This window comes from Varanus komodoensis, unplaced genomic scaffold, assembly GCF_004798865.1.
Source record: "Varanus komodoensis strain SLA01 unplaced genomic scaffold, ASM479886v1 scaffold9, whole genome shotgun sequence".
In the NCBI taxonomy this organism is placed as follows: domain Eukaryota; kingdom Metazoa; phylum Chordata; class Lepidosauria; order Squamata; family Varanidae; genus Varanus; species Varanus komodoensis.
In genome coordinates this window covers 25,004,370-25,029,036 of record NW_025336598.1, presented here as the reverse complement: position 1 = coordinate 25,029,036, position 24,667 = coordinate 25,004,370, and the positions used below count along the sequence as shown (strand labels likewise).

Here is a 24,667-nt window from a genome sequence, read left to right as displayed (position 1 = left end):
ACGCTTCAAAGCCACACTCTAATGCACACAGCCAACGTCCTGCTGCTTGAACCAGCCACACCTTCTACGTCCCCTCGTAAGCCAAGAAGTTGCAGAAAAGCGCGCGCACGTGCCCGTGTTTTATAATTTTCCCCACCACGCCCCTTTTCTTTGTCGCGCTGCCCGCTGCGTTCCGACGGCCAATCGAAAGTAAGCTTGAGCGGAAAGTCAGATGACGCGTCGTTTTATGTAAGTCTGTGGCGTTGTCTCGCTGCTGGAAAGGTGGGGGGGCAGCCGCGAGGGGATGGCGTGGGTCCCTTACAGCTACCTGTGGGAGAGGGCCGCGCGTACGCGGCGAACTTTAAAAGAAGAGGAGGGGGCGCGCGAGTGGAACCGCGCGTGAGCGCGCTTAACGGCTAATAACGACCGGAGAAGCCGTGCTGTTGGAAGCGCGCGCTCGCGCGCGCGCCTGTGGACTCTGACCGTTCTGTTTCTACGAGGAGAGCCCGCGGCAGTGACAGCGGCCGGAGGCTCGTGCCACACCCCCTCCGGGATCCGGACGGGCCGCGGGAAAACCGAGGCGCAGGGGGGAAGAAATGGCGTCGTCGCCGGTGGCCGTCGAGGCGGCCCGAGAGCCGGGGAATAACGGTGCCGGTCAGTCGGAGCAAGAGCGGTTGCTGCGACGCGGGGAGCGGCTGGCTCTGGGCAACCACCTAAAAGAGGCTCTGGAGACGTACTCGGCGGCTCTGCGCCTCGGTCCGCCGCCCACCTCGAGCTTCCGCCGCCGACTGAGCACGCTGGTGGACTGCCTGGTGGTGCACTATCGCCTCAGGCAGCGCGGGCAAAAAGCGGGAGCGGCTGGAAACTCGCCGGAGAAGCAAGAAGGAGAGGAGCTGCAGCCGCCGGCTCTGGGCGGCCGGGCAGAAAATGACGGAGCGGCGGCAGGGGCGCTTTTCAGCTGCTGCGGCTGCCGGAGCTTCTTGGCCGAGCCGGTAACGGCGCCGTGCGGGCACACCTACTGCCGCCGCTGCCTGCGTGAGGAGCTCCGTGCCCGCTGCCGCCGCTGCGGGGAGCCGCTTGGGGCGCCGTCCGTCACTGTCGTCCTCAGTCAGGTGGCGGAGAAGTGGTTCCCGCAGGAGTGCGAGAGGGTGCGGGCCTGGCGCCGCCTGGGCGAACTGCTGAGGCACGGCCAGCTTCGGGAAGCTCAGGGAGCCGCCACTCGGGCCCTCCTAGAGGGTAAGCGACGAGGGCTCGGGCCCTGAAAGCATGTGGGACACGATTGAGCCCCGGGAAAAGCATCCCCCCTCCCCTCACCTCACAGAGAAAGAGCTGCCCACCCAAACTTAGGCATATGTAACTCATAAAGAAGTTATACGGAGTTCATTGGGCCTTGCTGCAAATAAGAAAAAGTGCTCCCGAGAAGTGCCATCCTGTTTATAGGTGAAGGCTCATTGAACTCAGTGGAGTTTGTGAGTAAACCTGCATAGAACTCGATTTGATTTTTTTTTTTTTTTTGGCATTGAAGTCACTTCTGTGAAGGTATTTGGGGATCCTGCATGCAGGCTTGCCTTAGTGCTTAGTATTTTGCCATAGCTATATACATATTTTGCTATAGCTGGCTCACAAATTTCGGTCAGTTGTCTGATGACTGTAGTATCTTGGGCTGACTGTAAATAAATTGCTGCAGATCAGCTCTGGTGTTTTGTATAGCTGCCTGTTGAACGAAATGTATTTACATAACCACCTGCAAATTATTGTTGTGTAGTTGATTCTGCTTCATGTCTGTGGTGTGTTAGAGCTATGGGAAGCTCCCTAGTGAAGGTATGCACATTGAATTTCCTAACCTGCCAGTTAGGTTATCCTAACGTGCCAGTCTGTATTGAAGGGTGCTTGAAATATCTTAACATTTACTTTTCTTCGTATGTAAAAGCTGTATTTTTTCCCTTTTCACTGTGCACTTAGAACAGTTCTCCTAAGGTTGAAATGAACATTATATATGTTGGGGAAATAATCCTATTGATTTGCCCCACTTAACTGTGAGTGACTTAGAGAAAGCAGTCAACTCACTTATTTTGATTTCCAGGGAAGTAAATAATGTTCATTTTCTTCTTCTGTCTGTAAACTCCAGTTTCCAAGAGTTGGAATACTTTATAAATGCATTTCAGAGCATTTTAAAACAATGTAGTGGCTAAGAGACAAGTGTTACAACTCTGTCATTTCCAGTGGGTTACTGGAATACTTGAACTTAAATATTTAAGAATTTATCTTAAAGAGTCTGTGCAGAAATGAAAATGTAATATAAGCACTGTTTGCTTCTAGTATGAGTGATCTAAATATGAGGAAAACCTGTAGATGGGCCAGCAAGCATGTATTAGAGACAGGGATCGTAGTGAGGGCAGGCACTTGGCTGTGAAACCTTGGGACACTGATACTGAGGACCAGTAATCACTTGTGCTGTATCTAATTTAATGGAGAGGGCTATTTTCAGTCTTCCCAAGTGGTACTGAGACAATTTGCAGGACTCCAGGGCTAGTTGCATAAGCAAATGGGGGCGTGGAAGGGGAAAAGGTTGTATAATACTGGTGACATCACAGATGGGTGTGTTGGTCTTTTCACAGCACATTGCTGGGAAAAGATATGGGGTATGGTTAGGTCAGGGAATTATGATTAGTCTAAAATTCAAAGAACTTTTAACAGTTACTCATTGAATAACTACTTATAAGAAATTCAGGTCAGTTTAATCATACGCATGATTCTGTGTATCCTAATGATAGTGGATCTGAGCTGTTAGTCATTGTAACACTCTTGCTCTAGTTCTGGGTTTCTGACTGTTCAAATCATACTTCGCACCTAGTATACTTGCTGTCCCTTGACAGACATTACAGTATTTTTATCTTGCACTTTTGTATCAGTGGTCATGTCATTGATTAAAAAGCATATGAAGAGTAGAAACCCATTCAGATTTTAGAGCCTAAGCACCTTTTTCCCTCTGTTAACCAGATTGTAGAAGGTTTTAACACTGCTTTAAAATTTTGCATAGTATGTTAAAGCACTAGGTTAAGACAATTCTTTCTAATACATGGTCTGTAATGTATTAGAATAGGCAGTTTATATATGGATTTTTATTTTGCCACATTAGCCAATATGGCTCCCTGAGCAATGTCCTTGAAGTCATCACATACACATGCTGGGGATAGAATACTTGCTGGAAACATTTTTTTTATTGTGAAATAGAAACTATTTATTATTATTTTTTATTTGGGATATTTCTAACCTGTCCAATCACTACATATCTCTGGATGGCTTACAACAGTAATTAAATACAACAATATAAAAATCTAGTTAGATATATGTAATTGTGCATAGAAAAGTAACTGTCCATAATTTGAGTGAGATCTGTAAATGGACTAACAAACATATTTGAGAATTGCAATCATGGTGAAGAGTGAGATTTGGCTGTGAAACTGAAAAAATGTAGAAAAGTAATTTAAAAACTAAAACTTCAAGACCTACTACAACTCAATCCAGATAGTATAGTTCATTGGATAAAACACTAAATTTGGGGTGTGACCTATTGTGCCATATTTATATGACCTCAGATTCAGCTAGTAAACTGTCATGTGACTTGATCTGCAGAAGCAGGCTGACTAGGGTATTGGACATATGGTATAATGCAGCTAGCCTTAAAATGGTTTTGAGGTGAACTTGAGTTATTTTTGCCTTTGCTGTATACCAGTTAGGATCATAGAGGCTTATGTGAATGGGGCGGCATAAAAGTTTTCCAAATAAATAAATAAATAGAGCAGTTGAACAAAGCAGATCTGTAATGTGCATTCCAATGCACAAGACTAAGTATGGGAAAATATTTCAAATTCTTAGATGCCCAGCATGAATTTAGTGATGTGCAGTGAAAAATTTCCAATGGTTTATTTTTCTGTTAAAAAGAAAACCCTTTCCATTTCATATGATCTTAAGTAAAATGGAATGTATGCCAATTGCAAATACAAACGAAAGCCAATGGTAAGAGATGATGGGAGTTATAGGTGAAAATATAGGAGATTTAGACTTTTGACTTCTTTTTCCTTCCATAAGTGTGGGGGACCTATTCAAATGGTCTGCCTTGGAATCAGATGGATCTAGATGGATTCCTGTGGGCTCTGGGGAAATTTCTGGCTGATATGACTGGCGCTCCTGTTGAAGCTTGATGGAATATGGAGTGGCAATGAACATGATCACACCTAAATGCTCTCTCCCCACTGTGCAGCACCTTGGTGCACTCCTCAGCTGAGAGCAGTGAAGCAAGCTGGGAGACACTAAGAGCACAGGTGGAGAAAAACCTGTGCCGAATCCGGCCAAACACAAGTAAGAGCTCATTATTGAGCCTACGTTGTGGTGATGAAGGCAGCAAAGAAGAGATTCTTTTCTGCCACCATTGCATACTCACTGAGTCATCCAGCGGTGCTGTTTCAGGTGGTTCATGGCCTATTGCAGTCTAGCCCTCAGGTGGTCCCTATCTGAACCCCCAGTGGCCTGCTGCAATGAATTTGCATAATACTTTGAGAGTAAACTTGCTTGAATGTGCCACAAATCAGAATTCACCATTGGAATTAGTCCTATAAAGGAGGTGTCCAGTGTCTGGTCTTGTTGGATGAATTTCAAACATGTGCTTGGACAAGTTCATCCCACCACCTGCATACTTGACCCCTGCCTGTCCTGGTTGACCATCAAAGCCAGGGAATGGATGTGCCCCTGGGTCCAGGAGGTAATCAATACCTCTCTGAGGGAGGGTCCAGTTCCCTATTCTTTGAGGGAGGTGGTGATCAGGCCTTTCTTGAAGAAAGCAATCCTGGACTCAGAGAATGCCACCAATTATAGACTGGTGGCCAACATCCCCTCTCTGGGCAAGGTGCTCAAGAGGGTGGTGGCTGGGCAACTCCAGGCACTCTTGGAGGAAACTGACCATCTAGACCCATTCTAATCTGGCCCAGATATGGGACAGAAACTGCCTTAGCCACCCTGTGGAATGACCTCTGCCAGTAGAGCAACAAGAGGAGTATATCCCTCTTAGTTCTCCTGGACCTCTCAGCAGCTTTCAATTCCATCAACTAAGGTATCTTTTTGGATAGGCTGGCGGGGTTGGGAGTTGGAGGTACTGTTTTATGATGATTCCTCTCCTGCCTGGCTGGCCAATTCCAGATGGTGCCACTAGGGGATTGTGGATCTGTGTCATAGCAGTTATGCTGTGGAGTTCTGCAGGGTTCCATTTGATCCCCGTGCTGTTTAATACCTACTTGAAAGCACTGGGAACAGTCATCCCAGTTTGGACTGAGGAGTCATCAGTGCACTGATGACACCCAGCTTTACCTCTCAGTCTCATCCAATCCAGATGAGGTGGTGACTGCTGTGAACACATGTTTTGATGGTGTGATGGATGGATGAGGGCCAATAAACTAATCCAGATAAGACGGAAGTGTTGCTGGTGGGTGGGCCAACTGTTCAGGTGAGTGATATTTGCCCTGTCTTGGATGCGGTTGCACACCCCTTAAGGGACAGGAGGTGCAGTTTGGGAATACTCCTTGACCTAGACTTATCCCAGGAATCCCAGGTGGCATCTGTGGCAAGGAGTGCTTTCCTTCAGCTAAGGCTGGTCCATCAGCTGTGTCCTTACCTGGACAGACAAGCCCTAGCAACAGTAACTAATGCACTGGTAACATCCCATTTGGACTATTGAAACACACTTTCCATAGGGCTGCCTTTGAAGATGGTCTGGACATTGTAATTGGTTCAAAACAGAGCTGCCAGATTGCTGACTGGGACTGGTAGATGAGAACATACTAGGCCAGTCCTATGTCTGCTACATTGGCTTCCAGTTGAAGTCCGGGCCCAATTTAAGGTGCCAGTAGTGGCATATAAAGCCCTAAATGATTTAGGGCCTGGTTATCTAAGGGAATGAGATAACCGTATGGGCCTGACTAGACCTTAGGATCATCTGTGGAAGTCCTCTTCTGAGAGCCCTCCTTGAAAGAAGTGAAGAGGGTCTTTTCTGCTTCCATGCCCCTATTATGAAACTTGCTGCCTAGAGAAGTGGGCCTGGTATAGAGATGTTACTTGTTCTGATGCCAGGCCAAAAGCTTTTTATTTACCCAGTTTTTTCATTATTTATTGATGTTTTAAGCATTTTATCAAGTGCTGCTGCTAAGAAGTTTTTAATTGTTTTATTGTTGATTTACTTGTTTACAACATTTTTTGTGTAAGCCATCATGAGATTTTTAATGAATGACAATATAGAAAATATTAAAATAAATAAAATATCTGGAGAGTCACAAATTGCCAAACTTTGCTAACATCAAAACATTGCATGAACATCTTAAAAATTCTTATGCAAATTATCCTATGTAAAATAACTTAGATTTCATTGGGATATTTTGTAGAAAATTTCCCAATTCAAAATTTCTTGAAAACTCACACCGTTGCATGAATTATTGTTAAAAGTTAGGCTAGCAAACCTTATGTCCTAACCCAGCACAGAGCTGAATGAATAGTTATTATTTTTATCATCTTCATCTACTATGGACCTGCAGTTTTGTTATGCAACGCTGTCATACACTCTAGTCCACTTCCTGCCAAGTCTATTTGTATTTATGTACAGTGGTACCTCGGCTCACGAACCCCTCAGTTAACGACCAAATCGGGTCGTAAACAAAAATTTCATAAACATTTTGACTTAGGTTGCAAAATCTGCATTGGGTGGCGGCCGAGTGGGGGGGTGGCTGCAATCACGCCTGTCTTTCCTGCAGGAGCGCACCCATGATTGCACCCATCTTTCCTGCAGGAGTGCAACTGTGGTATCAGGCATCTCCCCCTCCAGAACGATTGTGCCTGTCTTCCCCCACCAAGCGTGCCCACATTCGCGCCCATCTCTCTCCCCCAGCACGCCCGCATTTGCACCTGTCTCTTCTCCCCCTCAAGAGCATGCAGGGATGATGGGCGGTCGCAATTGTACTGGGAGGTTGGGGAGATGGCTGTGGTTGTGCTCGGGGGCGGGGGAGAGGGCCACAATCTTTGTTGATCTTTGTCACTTTGCTTTACATTTTTCTGAATAAAAAAATAGTTACAGAACAGAGTAACCTTATTTACATTGAACCTTATGGGGAAATTTAACTTGGCTCATGACCAGTTTGGGTCACGACCAGAGTCCTAGAACAGATTAAGTTCGTGAGCCAAGGTACCACTGTATTTGCAAAATTTACCAATTGGTTGCTCTTTCAGCATATTTTTACCACTCACAATTCCAAAGCATAAATTATCTTGTGATGAAGTTGTTGGTCTAGTTTGCACATAATGTTTACCCACTGTGGTTTGTTCTCTCAATCCCTCAGTTTCCCTCATCCTTCACCTACTCCTCCCTGTATCCCAAATGCCTTTGTAGCACTGTAATACTGACATTTATAATGGCTAAGGGTTTGTTTAACTGCTGTTCCTCACTGACCCTGTAGCCTGGTGAAACAAGAACCCAGTAGTCTGTATTCATGCATTACAACCCTTGATTGAAACAATCAGAAGTTCACAACCCAAGCCCAAACCATGGCTTTTCTTTCAGGAATGCTTTGTGGTTAAGAAGCTGTGGTTTATTAAACTGGCTGTATTCATGCATCATTATCAATCCAAAATTCAGCAACCTATTAACGTATATTAACCTTATGTGTGAACCAGTATCTACTTTGGTCTCATTGAATATATACAAATTACCTGTTACTTGTAAGTGTGGAATACTTGAAATTGTTGTGTCTGGATAATAAAACTTACCTTGCAATTTAGTCTGAAGCATTGAGATTTGGAGGTTAACGCTTTATGAAAGTTAAAAAGCAAAAAAGAGTTTTATGCATTAAAGAATGACATAGCAATCATAAATTTGATCAAGATACTTCATTTTTAGAAAGCCTTCTTTTCAACCACCTTCCTACTACTATTGATCAAAGAAGAACCTTTAAAACAATCTATCCCATAGTTTGATATACCAGTTAGAATTTGAGAAACAAGCTAAAAATTGGGAAATCAGAAACTATGATCAGTTACCATCTATAACTCCTGTGTCATTTATTATAGTTGGTATTCAAAGATTAGAATCTGAAAAGTCACATTAAAATTGATGTTTCAAGACTACTTAATAGTCTTTACTTTCATAAACTTTTCAGTGTAACTATAAAGGCTTAGAAATCATAATACAGAAATATTAATATATTAGAAACATAAAGAAGCTACATAATGAAATGCTATTTTTTATTTTAGATCCTAATGACTTGATGTTACTGCTTTATAGAGCTGAATCCTATGCTGGACTCCAAGAATTTAAATCTGCCCAGGATGACCTGAACACTATTGCTACTAAAATGCCAAATTGGCCTGAGGTAAGTTTAAATATGTAGTATATAGTTGCACCATGGATGGAGCAGAAACTAGGTTGCATATAAATGGCTTTTATGTGATGCCTTGCTAATGTTCTCAAGGTTTCTTCTAAAAGCAAATGTGAGTTTTCCAGTAGGCATAGCATAGGTGAGTTGATTTCTAGCAGAAGACCAGTTTTAATTGTGCCTGCATTGTCAAGCTTTGTCATTTAGGAATTTGAAAACTCTAGAGATCAATGGCAGACTTGAGTACAAATAATTTAAGTTGAGGATTCACTCATCCCAAATTCTACAACTGGTTTCAAGGCGGGGGGGGGGGCAATGAGAATGCTGAGTTAAACCATGGGTTAACTTGGTTAGTCCATGCATGCTTTCTTCCTCCTCCTCCTCCTCCTCCGCTTAAGAGGATATAATTTCTATTGAATACTGATTGAAAGAAAGAAGTTCAATATGGTATAAACAAATACTTCTTACCAAGAGTTCCTACCACCGCATAAGCATGAAACAGTCAAGGAAGCATGTTTTGACATACTTAGTTGACAGACATCTTATGCATCATTCAGGTTAGCTCCTCTCCCACTGATTGACAGGCAGGGTCCAATCTAAATCCCTTGTGGAGGAGGAAAAACCCTGTCTTGCCAGACCTGCCCTGTCAGTCATTGCAAGATACTTGTTGAGTTCTTTGCACTCAGTAGCAGATGTCACATAGGAAGTAATGATGTTAGATTATATGAGAGATTCATCCCTTTACACGAACTTTAATTCTGTCATGCCTTTTCTGCCTTGATTGTTTTCTATCCCATAGCCTCAGATATTGTGCTCAGCTCTTGAGGCCATTATTTCAAAATAAGTTCTATTGATTTCACTGAAATTTTCTTCTCATAGAATTCTAGCCAAATGATGCAGTCCTAAATAATGCTATAGAAAGGAAATCTCACTGAACACAGTGGAACTGGCTTAGGATCAGGGCTGAAAAACTTAATGTTATGCAAATCAAATAATTATCATAGTATGTCTTACACTTAATAGAAAATACTTTTTCAGGTCTACTTCAGAAGAGCAAAAATACTTCATAATGCTGGTTCTATAGATGAAGCCTTTCAGCTTTTTCTTCACTGCCTAGCACTTGATGAAGGATTTCTTCCAGCAAAGCTAGAAGTGGAGAAGGTACATATGTGGTATCATAAACTAGTGATCAACTCCTGTTTCCCATTTTAATACACTTTCCAAATGTATTTTCCTCTTATAATCAACATTCATATGGGGGGAAAAGAAACCTTGAATATCAGTTAATTTTACAGAAATCAGGAGCTTAAACTAGTTAAGCATTTAGCTGATTAAGCAACCCAGATTTTCAAAGATAGCTTCTTATATATAAATGAATGTCTTGATTAGTATTTTATTATAAAATATTAGTTTTATAATACTTTATAATCTTGAGGTTGGCAGAGGCTGGTTGGCCAGCCGGCTGGCCGGCCATAGAAACATTTGGAGTGCTAACCCTCACTTTGGCAACATGCTTTGAAATCAGAGCTGGGATTCCAATTTTTGAGTGCCTGTCCTCATAGGCAGTGCCATTCTTTCCACACCAGCTGCAGCTCTGAAGTTGTAAGACTGACCTTGGAGCTGGTCCTGGATGGGGAGATTGCATTGTATCTTGACAAGCACCTCATCCTACCTTTTTCATGAGTAGACATCCCTATTGGATTACACACACAGTAGTAAATAAATCCTGCCTTAGATACCTTACCTCATGGGCAAAGGCATGCTTAAGAAATATCTTTGGGGTGAATGTTGGCAGGATTGAGGGAACTGCTTCTGTGACAACATTGAGTTGGTTATGATTTTAAAAAATCTCTGTTCTCGGATTTTAATTATAAATCAGTCTAGGAACCATTCCTGGCTGAACAGATGGGTATATATAATTTAAAAAGCAAACAATAACAGCTAGAATTGAAAGAATATATGTTATCTAACTTACAAACATTAGAGCAGGATTCAAGGAATAACCTTTGATGATGTGTGTGCAAGGAGTGATTGAAGCTTTTTTTTTTTAAGTACATCTGACATTTATGTTATGTTCTGTTAGTTGCGAAGTCATGCCCGACCCATCACAACCCCATGGACAGCATTCCTTCAGGCTCTCCTGTCCTCCATCATCCCCCAGAGTCCACTTAAGCTCACACCAACTGCTTCGGTGACTCTATCTAGCCACTTCATTCTCTGCCGTCCCCTTCTTCTTTTGCCGTCAATTGTTCACAGCATTAGGATCTTCTCCAGTGAGTCTTTCCTTCTCATTAGGTAGCCAAAGTATTTGAGTTTCATCTTCAGTATTTGGCCTTCTAAAGAGCAGTCAGTGTTGATCTCCTCTAAGACTGACTTGTTTGATCTCCTTGCAGTCCAAGGGACTTGCAGGAGTCTGCATCTGACAAACTATTGCCTAAATATTCAAATAATACTGACTAACCTAGGGCAGGGATGGGGGCCCTGTAGATATTATTGAACTAAACTCTGATCATGCCATTAGTTATGCTGCTTAGGGTTGATGGAGGGCTACATATCACCTTTGATATAAGCAAATAGTTCTATACATGAAAAATTATTTGGTCTCTAATGGTTGGATATTACTCTTTAATATTCCAAATTCCACAGATGCTGTGTGATTTGCTGTCACCAGAAAATGTGAGAGAGGGTTTGAAGGAATCTGCTTTGAATTCATCATATATTCGAGGCAAACCATTTATTCATGGTTCTGAAGCAGAAGAATTTTGTTATCATTTACAGCTCCCTTCAGAGCCTGTAAGTAATAGATATTTATTATACTTTGATTTCTGACATATTTAGGCCATAATGCCAGTGTGATTTTGTTACAACTTGTTTCTTATAGTTAGATCACTTAGAACATTTCAAAGACTGACAGGGTTGTTGAAAGTATCTAGTGCAGCTTTCTGCCTTGGAAAATTATTCTTTGTGGAATTGTCAGTTTCCCAGTTTGGCCAATAGCTAGTGATTTGTTTCTAAGGATCTCTGATACTGGGGCAGGGAGAGATAACACACATTATACATGTACCTGTGACGAATCTGACCGAGGGCAACTTAGAGCTCATTATTGAGTGTATGTTGTGGCGGTGAGGGCGGCAAAGAAAGAATTCTTCTCCACTTCCATTGCATCCTCACAGTGCTGCCCAGCCGAGCTTATTCGGGTGGTGCATGGCCTATTCTGATCCCAAAAAGGATTCTGTTGCACCACCTGTAGCTTGCTGTGGTGACTTTGCCCAGCCCTTTAGAGATAAAATAGCTCAGATTCACCATGAGCTGGACTCCACAGTTGAAGAGGTTTTAGACCGGGAAGTGTCCAGAGCACCATCTGATCCGTCATTACTGGATGAGTTTCAATTGTTGCAGCCTGAGGATGCAGACAAGGTGCTTGAACTAGTCTGGTCCACCACCTGTCTGCTTGACCCTTGTCTCTCATGGCTGCTCATCAGAGCCAAGGATGGGATATGCCCCTGGGTTCAGGAGGTTATCAACACCTCTCTGAGGGAGGGACAGGTTCTTGCCCCTTTGAAGAAGGTGGTGATCAGGCCTGTCCTGAAGAGAGTTACCCTGGACCCAGAGATAGCTGCCAATTATAGACCAGTGGCTAATATCCCATTTTGGGGCAAGGTGCATAAATTATGTGGGTGGAGGTGGGACAACTCCAGGTGCTCTTGGCCCATTTCGGTCTGGCTTCAAGTCTGGCTATGGAACTGAAACTGCCTTGATCACCCTGTATGGTGGCCTGTGCAGGAAGAGGGACGGGGAAGTGTGTCCTTATTGGTTCTCCTGGACCTCTCAGCTGCATTTGATGCCATCAACCATTATATCCTTCTGGATAGGCTGGCCAGGTTGGGAGTTGGAGGCACTGCTTTGTGGTGGTTTCACTCCTACCTGTCTGCCTGATTCCAGAAGGTGGTGCTGGAGGATTATGGTTCTGCGCCAATGCAGCTTTGCCATGCAGGGTTCCATTTTATCCCTCATGCTTTTAAACATCTACATGAAACCACTGGGAGAGGTCATCCAGAGGTCTGGGCTGCAGAGTCATCAGTACACCAATGACATCCAGCTCTACTTCTCTTTCACATCTAATCTAGTGAGGCAGTGACTGTCCTTAACTGGTGCCTGACTAGGCTAATGAGTCAGATGAGGGTCAGTAAATTGAGGCTTAATCCAGATTAGACAGAGGCCCTGTTGATGAGCAGTTCAGCCTTCCAGATGAGTGACATTTGCCCTGTTCTGGACAGGGTTGCACTCCTAAAGAACAGGGCATGCATTTTGGGAGTGCTTCTCAACCCAGAGCTGTCCCTGGAATCTCAGGTGGCAGCAGTGGTGAGGAGTGCTTTTCTGCAGCTACAGCTGATTTACCAACTGTGTCCTTACATGGATGAGCAGTGTCTTGCAACACTGACCCACACTATGGTAACTTCCCAATTGGATTATTGTAACACTCTGTATGTGGGGCTGCCCTTGAAGACAATCTGGATCCTTCAGTTAGCTCAGAATAGAGCTGCTAGGATATTAATGGGGACCAGCGGGTATTGACATTTAATGCCAGTCCTCTATTGTCTACACCAACTACCAATTGAAGTCCAGGCCAATTTAAAGTGCTGGTGATGACCTATAAAGTCCTAAATGGATTGGGTCCTGGATACCTGTAGGAGCACCTTCTTCCCTATTTGCCCTTCCACCCTGCCGTTTTGGAAGTGGAGATCCTTCTTCGGAAGTCTTCCTTGAAAGAGATTAGGAGGGTGGCTACCTGGAGGAGGGTCTTCTCTGCGGTTGTGCTTCAGCTATGGAATATGCTCCCCAGAGAGGTTTGCCTGGCACTAACACTTTTTTCTTTTCGGTGCCAGGTGAAACCCTTTTTGTTCTCCCATTATTTTAATTAATTGGTCTTAATGTGGTTTTATATTTATCTCTGGATGCTGTACCATTTTTTATCTTATTTTAATTGTGCTTGTTGTAAATCATCCTGAGATGTCAGTAACAGGAGAGTATATAAAAGTGTTAAATAAATTGTACTAAGGAAAATTACTGAAATATTTTTTACTGAAACTTTGATAAGTTGTGCAGTACTAGCTTTATAAACAAAGAACTTGACCCAACGGTTGGGACAAACCCTAGAAAAATCTGTCCCTCTAGTGTTTGTAGACTTCCTCTTGTGCTCAGCCCAATGAGCTAAGGTGAAGAAGAATCCACGAACACTTGTGAAACAGATAACCTTCTTCCATGTCAGGTGCACAAATGGCTGCTGCAGGTGGCACAGAAGAGAAAAGCTATTTGCGCTGTAGTCATATGGGGCCCATTCCTGGTGAGCAATGTGTAATCAAGTTTCTTTGCATCAGGTGCAGCCATCCAAATGGTTGCTGCACGTAGCACAAAAGAAGGACACTGCTAGCAGTTGTGTGGGGTTCCAGTCCTCTTGAGCCCTGTGTGACCAGTCGTCTTCTGCTTCTGGTGCTGCAGCCCAAACAGCAGCTACATGACGCAGAAGAGGGCCTGATGTTTGGAAAGTGCCCTGTGAACACTGGGTACACTCACCAGAAATTCAGACTCTGGGCCAAAGGAATCCAATGGATCCCCACTCCCAGTTGGGTTCCTCACACTTACCTGCTGCGCCCTAAATCCTTATGATGTTCCTGTTTCTACCTCAAAATGAAAATTAAGTATCAAGGTTAGTGAATTTCTTAGCAGTAAAAGTTGTACAAACTAGATTGGAGTTCTGCCTTATAGACAGCTTTTGTGTCTTAAGGTAGCAATCATGTGCTTAGTCTTGCAATAAAAGGAGTAGAAATAAAATTTGAGAAATAAAGAATTGCTGCTAGTGTTCAGCCATGGCCAGATTCTCCTACAGTTTTATTCATTTTATGTTAATGATATAAAACCTTATGGAGTACTCATTATATTTTCAGAGTGATCTCTTCTATAAGGAAAATTGCCTATCTAGAAAAAAGACGTTTTTCTTTAGAACTTATCAAGCTGCTAGAATATTTGCAGTCAATTCATTATCTAATAAACTGTATCCACTTTTTTCTCATTCTGTCCTGGTAGGATTTAGAAGTGCCACAGGTTAAATCAGAGGCTATTGGAAGAAGTCTTCATCATACACAGTCTGCTCATTCTCTTAATTCTACAGAAAAAAATACCAAAGTTGGATTAAAAAGAGTTTCTTCTGAACCTCTGCTTTGTAACCAAGAGAAAGGTGCTTTATTAAAAAGGAAGTTGTCCCTTTCAGAACAAGATGCCGCTGTTTGCGAAGATGGAAAAAATAAGCATAAAAAACAAGGAGGTAAGCATTTATCTATGCACATTTTCTGGCCTATTGAATATTTCATATTTTGTTAATACCTTGTTTTGTTGGTTTAGAAACTACAAAAAGGGATACGGCCTTTTCACTGAATCATAGAACAGTTCCAAAGGACTTGATTGATGCATCAGACTTCGAGTGTTCACTGTGTATGAGGTAGTAGTTTTTAAAATTATTGGCATTTATGCCCCATTTTCATTGTATTTTGCTATCCGAAGCCAGCTTTTATGTTAAGGTCTTTGCTGAAAATTGATTCTATGTAAAATCATTCCATACTGTGCAGCAGTACACATAACATTAGTAAACTGAATATTATCTGTGCATTTCTTGTTTTATGGATAGTATGCATGCCGGTGCTGCATTCTTTGTTAACACTTGCAAGGAATCTTTCAACATAAATGCCCAGAGAGCTTCAGCTTTGAGCAGTATAGAAATAAAATACTACTACTACTACTCTACTACTACTACTAATAATAAGACTGGTACACATAGTGAAATGCTTACACAGATCATGGCTAGTCTTTCATAAAGCACCACCAGAAAGAAATGGTTCCTGGGACTGGAAACATTGTGTGTGTGTGCGCGCGCGTGTGTGTGTGTATGCGCATGCACCCTTAGGGTTGCTTTCTTGTTTGCTTTAATTTCCAGCTTAATCATGTTTGTGGTTAATATGATTCACCCATGTATATAACTCCTTGAAATTTTGTTTCAGGCTTTTCTTTTACCCTGTGACAACTCCATGTGGCCATACTTTCTGCAAGAATTGTTTAGAACGTTGCTTAGACCACGCTGCTCAATGTCCTCTCTGTAAAGAAAGCTTAAAAGAGGTATCATTATTTTTCTGTACATTTGTGGTGAGGCACTTTTACCACTTAAACAAACTTAATTAAAATCCATAGTCAAAAAGGCTGGTGGAAACTATGTGACTTGGCTGCTTTAATTTTTTTTGGGTATGCATGAAAATGACTTTCAGTTCTCCCATTACAGAATTTTGTTAAAATGATCATAGGTAAGAATTAAGACTGAAGTGTGATTGAATACATTCTAATCTACTTAATAATTAAATTTTTAATATATTAAAGATGAAGTTGCATGCATGTGTACACAGAAAGAGTTTTGCACTTCTCAGCATTCTTCAGCCAGCTGGGTTGAGGGATGTTGGGAGTCAAAAGATCTTTTTCCTGTCTAAACACACATACATTTGTAATCAATTGATTTTATATTTGTACATGTCTAAATCAAGATTGCTCAGAATGATACAATTTGATATTTTAAATAAAATAAAATACCAAACAACTCCAGGTTAAAGTTGTGTAGAAGCACCAGACAACTTTGGTTATTAAAAAAATCCCAAACTATGAACATTCCCTGGATCAGTGTTAAGTCTCTTATAAGAAAATAGAATTAATATAGCTCAATTATGCTTGGCCCAGAGAAGTTTCATCTTCCAGAACTCAGTGAGAGAGTAAGGGAAGCATTAGAGAAAAAAGCAAGAGGCTGATGATTATTCTGAAGGATCTGGAGAGATCTGTAGCTGAAATTGGAGAAACTCCATTGGACAGCTATCACTTGAATGTACCACAACACTGGGCTTTATGAATGAGTGGGGAGAAAAGTATTACTGAAACAAAGCCATAGGACTGTCATTTGCAGTTTGTAAAAAAGGTATGGAAGGCACAGTAAACTGGTGCAAAATGGCTTAGTTGTCTGATTGAACTTGTGTCATCCAAAGCCAACAGTGATCACTACTCTGAGAATACCATCTCCGTGCTGAAGCATGGGTATAGCAGCAGCATGCTGTGGGTATGCATTTCCCGTTCAGGGACTGGAAAACTGGGCAGGACTGAGGAAAGCTGGATGGAGGCAAAGGCAGGGTAATTCTGTTTCAGTCTGCCTGAGGCTTGTGTGGAAACTCATCTTCCAGTAGGTTAGTGTCCCTAAACACACAACCAACATAACACTGGAGGGTTTTTAAAAGCCACAGCCTGAAAGTCTTAGAATGACCCAGTCAAAGCCCAAGCCTCAATTCTATTGAGAATCTATGACAAGACTTTAAAGTTGCTTTTCACCAGTGGTCCCCATCCTACTTGACAGAGCTAGAGCAGTTTTGCCATATAGAATGGGCAGACATTGCCAGTTTGGTTTTGTTCTGTGGCACAGTGAAAAAAATGTTGAGTATCAACACTCAACAGTATGTGTATCAAGAGGTAAATACATTTTAATTCCAGAACAAGAAGCTTACACAAGAAGCTATGGAAAAAGTTTGGTGCAAGGAGAGGTGAATACTTTGAGGCACTGTGTGTGCATGCACATGCCTGAGAGCATAGAAATGGTGTTCAAGGGAAATGGATGGTGTTTAGCCTAAGATTATTAGCTCAGCTGTTTTCATTGCAATGCTTTGCAATCTTAAGTTGTATAAAACTATATTTTGGAGTCACAGAGTTCATGTAGTAAATTCTTACTTTTACTTGTACTTTTAGTTTCTAGCAAGTAGAAAATTCAGTGTCACACAGTTGTTGGAAGAATTAATAGTGAAATATTTGCCCAATGAATTATCTGAGAGGAAAAGAATTCATGAAGAAGAAATGGCTGAACATTCAAAGTAAGTGTGTGTGTGTATGTGCAAGAGTGTAATTAGAGATTTGACATAAGTTTAGGAATGAAATTCAGCTTTCACAGATGTGTGCCTGTTTTTTAAAAATAACTTTTTTATTTGATTCTTTTTCAAACTGTTGTATCATAATATGTGGCTTGGATATTGCTATACCATCTCATATAAGAAAAGCTATGGTGGAGTTGAATGGATTGTTTCTGCCTTGCCTTGCCTTCCTTACTTCCTCTAAAGGAAAATAGTAATATATCTAGAAGCATTCTCAGCATTGTTTCAGCATGGCATTCAGTAAGCTTCTTTGCCAGGTGGCAATTTGTACATAATTTTCCCTTGTCTTGGGGCCAAATTACACACTTCACTGGCATAAGCATGCTTGTTTCGATACATGTTTACCCTGTTTGTTTCTAAAGCAGGAGGGCTAGACATTAGAAAATAATGATGCATGGGCATAGGATGTTGAACCCTCCCCCCACCCCCACAAATGGCCCTACTTCTTTGGAATCTGTTTTCCTTTTAAGTTCAGTTTTGGCCCTGGAACTTGACTGAGGAAAGTACACCTGAAAGGGAGGGATTGTTGGGAAGTAAGTGATAAAAAAGATTCTGTATCTCTTGCCCACACATAAAAAAAGAATCATACCATACTGCTGTCATACATGACTAGAGCATACCAGCCGCATATGAAAGTCTGTTGCTGTTGCATTTAATTTTGGTCTAAGTTCAGCACTTTGGCATAGTCCTACATTGACCTCATAGACACAAACATGGGGATCATTTTTCTTTACTAAAGAAAAGCCGTGTGTACCTGTGATCAAGTCATTAGAGGGGACAAAATACAACTGAAAATACATTCTAATCTTATATTTTTCTGGGGCACATAATAATTACACATATAGCTTAAATATTTTCCAAATGGTCACATTTGCTGCTGTTTAGGTTAGTAGAACAATCAGAATAAAAATAAGAAAATAGTGTTCTGCTAATTCTATTTGGACAACTTCACACAGACACAGTATTTTTTTTTATTTTAAATTAGCCATCTCTGTTGATTTCACACTGTAGAGTTGTGCTCTAGATATTTTTTCCAGGCAGATCTGCTTGTATTGTTCACTGTATACATTTAGATGCCAAGTTAAGGTCTTGCTCCTATAACAGACATTTTATTTTTAATACTCTGCTTTAAATAGTAACTTTAATATTGTTAATATCTTTAAAGTGTTTTGTTATATTCATATTTTCAGTTTTTTATTTCTTTGAGGGTTTTATGATTGCAAACCATCTTGAGAGCATTTTCCAGTTAGGAAAGTTAAAGTTGTAAGAGATTAGCACAAAACATGCACATAAAATACAATGCTGATAAATGTATTGTTGCATCTTGGTTACATCTTACATCTTGGTTTGTGAATGCTGAACGATGGTCTGCAACACTTGACACTTAAACTTCTAATTGGTATATCATCCATTTTAAAGAGTGAGCAAGTAGGTTGTTAATAGAGAGGAAAAACATATGTGCTTTGCAGGGAGAGGGGATATTCACTGAGAATTACACCCCTGTAGCAAAATGTAGTTTAAAAAAATAACTACTGCTGTTTTATGTATTTTCTCTTCAGCTTAACCAAGAATGTTCCAATCTTTGTTTGCACTATGGCCTACCCAACTGTGCCTTGTCCTCTCCATGTGTTTGAACCAAGGTACCGATTGATGATTCGAAGGAGTATAGAAACAGGGACAAAACAATTTGGGATGTGTATCAGTGACCCCAAAAATGGGTATGTATTTCACAGTACAAAATAAAAGATATATGAAAAGAATTTCTAAAACATTGGTTGACACAATGTTCTTCCTCCTAGTTTTGCAGATTATGGCTGCATGTTGTGCATTAGAAATCTTGACTATCTGCCAGATGGAAGGTCTGTTGTGGATACTGTTGGATTAAAGAGATTCAGGGTTCTTCAAAGAGGGATGAAGGATGGTTATTGCACTGCAGACATTGAATATTTAGAAGATATAAAGGTATTGAGGCTTCACTTTCTCTTACTGTTTGAAGAGAGGATTCAACACTAAAATGGTTTTTCTAGGTTTGTCCTGGCTATTGCAGCTCCGCTTGGATGGGAAGCAAATTGCATAAAAAAAGGCCATACTCTTTAATTTGTTTGCTTGGGTTGGGAGAACAAAACTTACTAACTGCAGTGGAAGGCAAAAGATTAGAATTGCAGTTTGTTTCTTAGTGAATAAAGTCATTTAATCTAGCATTGCAAACAGCTGTTTAGAAATGTAGGCTGCATGAATGCCACTTTCTTCGTAGAACAGAATAAAATCAAATGGAGTTCTTTGAAAATTGGTGTTTCAGACATTTCAGTTGGAGTTCCTGTTTTAAGGTACATGAAGCACTACACAGATCTTTCATATACGACTTTCTCCTTGACTGCATTGTTAAGGTGCAATTCCATGCAGGAACTCCCCTTCTCACATGCTGAGCTGCCTCTGAAATAGATAGTTCACCTTCATAAGACCTCTATATATTGCAGTAGGGTGTATGTATGTGTCGACTTTATAAAAAAGTCGTATAAATTGTTGTTTATGCATAGGTACAGGATGAAGATGAAATGAAGAAACTTGGGGAGCTTCATGATTTTGTATACAACCAGGCTTGCAGCTGGTTCCAAAGCTTAAGAAACAAATTTCGTAGCCAAATACTTCAGCACTTTGGTCCAATGCCAGAAGGGGAGGAAAATATACAGGTATTTAAGGTTATATTATATCCATTTAGCAGGTTACTGTCAGTCTGAACAGAGTCCCTTTGGTATAAAAGGAAACTGGGACAGTAGTGGTACCATATTGCTAGCACTGAAGTCAAATTAGGCAGTAACCAATCTCAAGTTAGTGCTAAAAGATTTATTTATGAAGAAGTATAGAAAGCCCAGTATTTTATATGAGTTGTCTTGGGCAATGAATCCTAACTTTAAAAAAAGACAAAAGATAGTTTTCAGTCTTTTCTGTAGAAGAAATAAATCTTATATTTATCAAATAAAACCACAATGTTGAGATTGACTTCTGTTTTGTGAAAATACAGAACACAACCCAGGGAATTGAATAAACATAATGAAATTGGTGAATGCTGTTGGATATAGCTATTAGCATGTGAAGTCTACTTCATTACATTATCACAGTGAGTGGAGAAGAAGCAAGATTGGGCAGCACTGTGTACAGAATTTTGGGACTGTCCATGCCATTTCAACGTAATGGCACATAATCTGACGTTCGGCATTAACCAGTTTGCAGTGAGAGTGAAGTGACTGAAAGAGATAATTGGCCCTACTTCATCAGGGCAAGCTTTTGTTTCAGCCCCACAAGTTAGTGATGCAAATTATTGTTCTAGAATACTGCTGGAAAGCAGACTCTAGGAAACTAGCTATTAGATAAATTGTGTTGGGGGGGGAGTTTAAACCCAAAATCTCAGTTTTATTTTATATTAATCTAAATTTTGTAGAAATTTAATGAATGAAGCAGAGTGCTCTTAAATTTAGAAGTTCTGGTTCTTTGCCACAATTATTCCAACTGTAATACATTTTTATTTCCCATTCTTAGGACACAGCTAATGGACCTGCTTGGTGTTGGTGGCTTCTAGCTGTTCTCCCTGTGGACCCTAGATATCAGCTCTCAGTGCTCTCTATGAGGTCTTTGAAAGAACGCCTAATAAAAATTCAAGATATATTGACATATTTCTCTAGAGACCAGTCCAAATGACTAGCTACCTGGATCTTACTGAAATATTACCCTGTTCTAGCTGTAACAGCAGCTGAGGGTTTTGCAGCATTTGCACTTTTAGCGCTTATGTGAGAACTATCGGAACTGCTTTTCTTATTTTCCCGTATCAATAGTTTTTCAAATGGATACCTTCAGCTTGAAGGATGCCGCTAAAACTGCACAAAGAAAAATCAATCCAGCAACAAAATATGCGGAAAAAATCTACTTCATTTGCACTATGTACAAGTAAGAATGTACCCTATGATTTGAGTATCTCTACTGACTACTTGGGTTCAGTGGAAAGTGCGGGATTTAAAAATGTCAGTCCAAGTTTACAATGTTAAGAATGCATCCAAAATCTTGCAAATCAGAATTTGCCTCAGATGCAACACCCTGTTGCTATTTGCACAAGTATTTAAAATGTTGTATTAAATGTTGCTATAGCAAACTTCTCTTTGTGTCTTAACTATAAATATGGTGCAAATTAAATTTTCTTGCATATTTCCTAATAAAAATGATTGTATAGATTTGGAGCTATGTCAAACAGTTTGAAGAAATTTAATTCAAGAAGTTATTGAAATTGTGAATATGTTGCCTGTAGGTGTGCTAGGCTGGGCACAGATGACTGCTAGTGTGTGTCTTAAGGGTAGTTCATCTGACCATTTAAAAGAAGTCTCTCCAGTACATGCTAACTCCAAGACTCACTGTACAATCCTATGGTTCCTGCTCACAGCCTTCAGAGGAGAGTTAACTTCTGATCACCCCTATGCCACCCCTTATACAACCATCCATACCCCTATCTCTTTGTGGAACTCTGGCACAGGAAAAAGGCATGCTGAGGGCAAGGTGGCAGGAGCAGGTCCAGGAGAGGTCATGGATGCAAAGAATTCATAGCTCCTTTTTCCCCTGGCCTTGTTCCCAAACCAGCTTGCAATCTATTCCACCTCAGGAATCCAGTGTAATTTCAATAAGATGGGGTTAGTTGCAAGACAAAACCTGGCCAGGGCAGAGGGAAAAAAGTGTGAATGCTATTCTTCCCTCACTGCTGACCTGATGGCATTAACCCAGCAGGGCTTTGGATATATTAAGACTCCAATATAGATCTCTATGGGATGGATATGCTTGCCCTACCTATGTACTAAGTAATGAATATAGCAGTGATTCCTAAACTTCTGTGCATACCAACCAGACAAGTTATTAAACTTGCAGATTTGAAAATCCAGTCGGTATCTATTTCTCTTAACTCTGTGAACTGACCATGGCTCACAGTATCCTTATAGGCATCTGATGCGAACATTTGGGAACTACTGAAATACTAGACGTTTCACCAATTTTTGAAACACTCGAGACACTTTTGGTGCAAACAAAACTTCTATGCCTTACACAAATTTATTCAAAGGTTAGCATATTGCTTGCCATTAGGTACTTTTTGTAGTTTCAGTTTGTTGATGTCAGTCTTGTATGTGAATCATTTTGTAAAATTCTTTTCAAATCTTGCTTTTGCTACTATTTAATTTTCAATAAACCTACACTTATATTTTTCTTAAACTATTTTTACTCTGGTTTGGAGCTTTATTTAGCTTTTGAAGCTAGAACATAATTTGTAAGTAACATGGATCTTCATAGTAGGGCTTTTCTTAGCAAATGTTAGTTTTCCAGATGTAGGGAGTGCTACCTCATTGCTCTTACTGGATCTTTCACGTGACACTTGGCACCATCTTGGGAAGATTTCTCTAGCATCTGAATTGGGAAGCTGTGCAACCCTAATTCAACTGAACATAAGCGAGTCTGGATAGGCAGCCTGTTCAAGTGAAGTTATGTGCAGAAATGAGAAAATCCTTTATCTGATACCAGTATCTTAAATTCTCCCTAGAGTTTCACTTGTGCCTGAAGAGTATAAAAACTCTGAAAGAAATTAAAGGAATGCTTATTTTTTCAGCACATTAAGTTATGCTGACCTTGTAATTAAAATCAGAATAGTTGAGTTGGAAGGGGGCAATAAGGCCATTGGATTCAGCCTCCTGCAATGCAGGACTCCAGGTTAAAGCATCCCTTAAGCAAATTGCTGTCCAGCTGCATCCTGAATTCCTCCACTGCGGGACAGCCTGCATCTTCCAGAGATTGTTCTTGAGACTCATTTACTGTTCAGTGCATTTGCTGTAAATAAGAGTATTTGCTGTAAGTTCAAAGTATACTCAAGTGTTTTTAGAGGGTAACATGCTATTAAATAGCTGATGGTTGTTGTGTTCAGATAAACAATTTGAATGGAACACAGCAGGATACACTAGATTTACATTCAAAACTAATCAAGAGGAACGTTTAGTTGAAGATTAGTTTTGCTTGCATTACCAAGCAGCAATCTTGACAGTGATTGTCTCCATTCTATGTTGGTTGTCTGTAAAACAGTAAAAGTACTTTACTAACCATCCTACCACCCCAATTTCAGATAACAGCTTCACCATTTTTTAAAATATTGAACTGCTACTTCAGCTTTGGTTCTATCATTTATGGAGATGATGCAGCCTCAGTAAATGTGCTAAACTACTATACAAGTAATTTATGCTAGGGGGTCTCCAACCCTTTTGAACCCAGGGCAAGATTTGCAAATTGGAGAAACCGCCATGGGCACCAGCACAAAGCACTAAATCAGATTGCCATTTTAGCATCTGTCTTATCTATAGATCTTTAGACTGCCTTTTATTCAGCCAAAATGGGGTCTTTTGGAAACCATAAAGTCTCTACTAAGGAACAACCAAATGTAAATTAATTCTGGGTTATCCAGGTTCCAGTGTCAAGCAAAAACCGTTGAACAGTGTGAAACCTTATATACAACACACATCGCAGCAAATTGTGGGAAAGCTGTGACATGGAAATAGACTGAGTTCTAGCTGAAATGTCAATAACCTCCCCTAAAATTAACTTGTATAAAATGGAAACTTCTGTGGAGGTATGTTTGTATGATGATGTAAACAGGTGAATTAATACGCATGTCTAAAAGTGGCTTGAATAGCAGCATAGTTGCTTACACCAATCAAGGCAGAACATGCTTAATAAGCATTAGTACAAGCCCTTCATTTTAATTCTAGGAATGATCCAGTTAGTCTTTGCACGCTCTATCTGGACATATCAGGTATCCATAGTACATATTTTTATTATTAAAGTGCAAACATTTCCTGACTACTCATGTGAATCATCCCCTTGCTCCCTAGGAATTATGTAGGATAGATCTCATGTAGGCATCAAGTTCGGCAACTTAGTTCCATTCTAGTACTACTCTATAAAACTCTGGTGCACCCACAACTGGAGTACTGCACCCAGTTACACAGTATTTGAATTATATGCGAGACATAGCTAGGTTAGAATCGGTTCAGGGCAGGGTCATAATGATGGTAGCTTAATTGGGGAGGATGGCACAGGAGATGAGATTGATGAAGCTGGGTCTTTATAGCCTGAAGGACGGTTGTGACCTGTTCTCCCGTGGTGAAAGAAAGTATGCAGTCCAATGGGACAAAATGCAAGGAACTGGGTTTCAGGTTGGATGTCAAGAAGTTCTTCCTGATGGTTAGGACCCTTAGGATATGG

At 40.8% G+C, this 24,667-nt stretch overlaps 1 protein-coding gene across 1 annotated transcript; it reads left to right on the top strand.

Annotated features, from left to right (window-relative positions):
• The first annotated feature begins 230 nt into the window (after positions 1-230).
• On the top strand, positions 231-22,636 carry LONRF1 (LON peptidase N-terminal domain and ring finger 1). The gene is made up of 12 exons (XM_044417916.1): positions 231-1,215; positions 8,269-8,387; positions 9,429-9,551; positions 11,037-11,183; positions 14,475-14,712; positions 14,790-14,886; positions 15,443-15,557; positions 17,211-17,332; positions 18,949-19,107; positions 19,189-19,351; positions 19,927-20,079; positions 20,927-22,636. Exons 1-12 carry the CDS (start codon positions 576-578, stop codon positions 21,083-21,085), a joined length of 2,235 nt encoding a protein of 744 aa, XP_044273851.1. The 5' UTR covers positions 231-575; the 3' UTR covers positions 21,086-22,636.
• The last annotated feature ends 2,031 nt before the right edge of the window (positions 22,637-24,667 follow it).

What these genes read in the sequence shown, in the direction of transcription:
- LONRF1 (XM_044417916.1), top strand. Translation starts at nt 576, where the DNA reads ATGGCGTCGTCGCCGGTGGCCGTCGAGGCGGCCCGAGAGCCGGGGAAT. An exon ending in CAAAGCTAGAAGTGGAGAAG is followed by an intron (nt 9,552 to 11,036) that starts GTACATATGTGG and finishes CAAATTCCACAG; the next exon opens with ATGCTGTGTGATTTGCTGTC. An exon ending in GAAATGGCTGAACATTCAAA is followed by an intron (nt 17,333 to 18,948) that starts GTAAGTGTGTGT and finishes TTTTCTCTTCAG; the next exon opens with CTTAACCAAGAATGTTCCAA.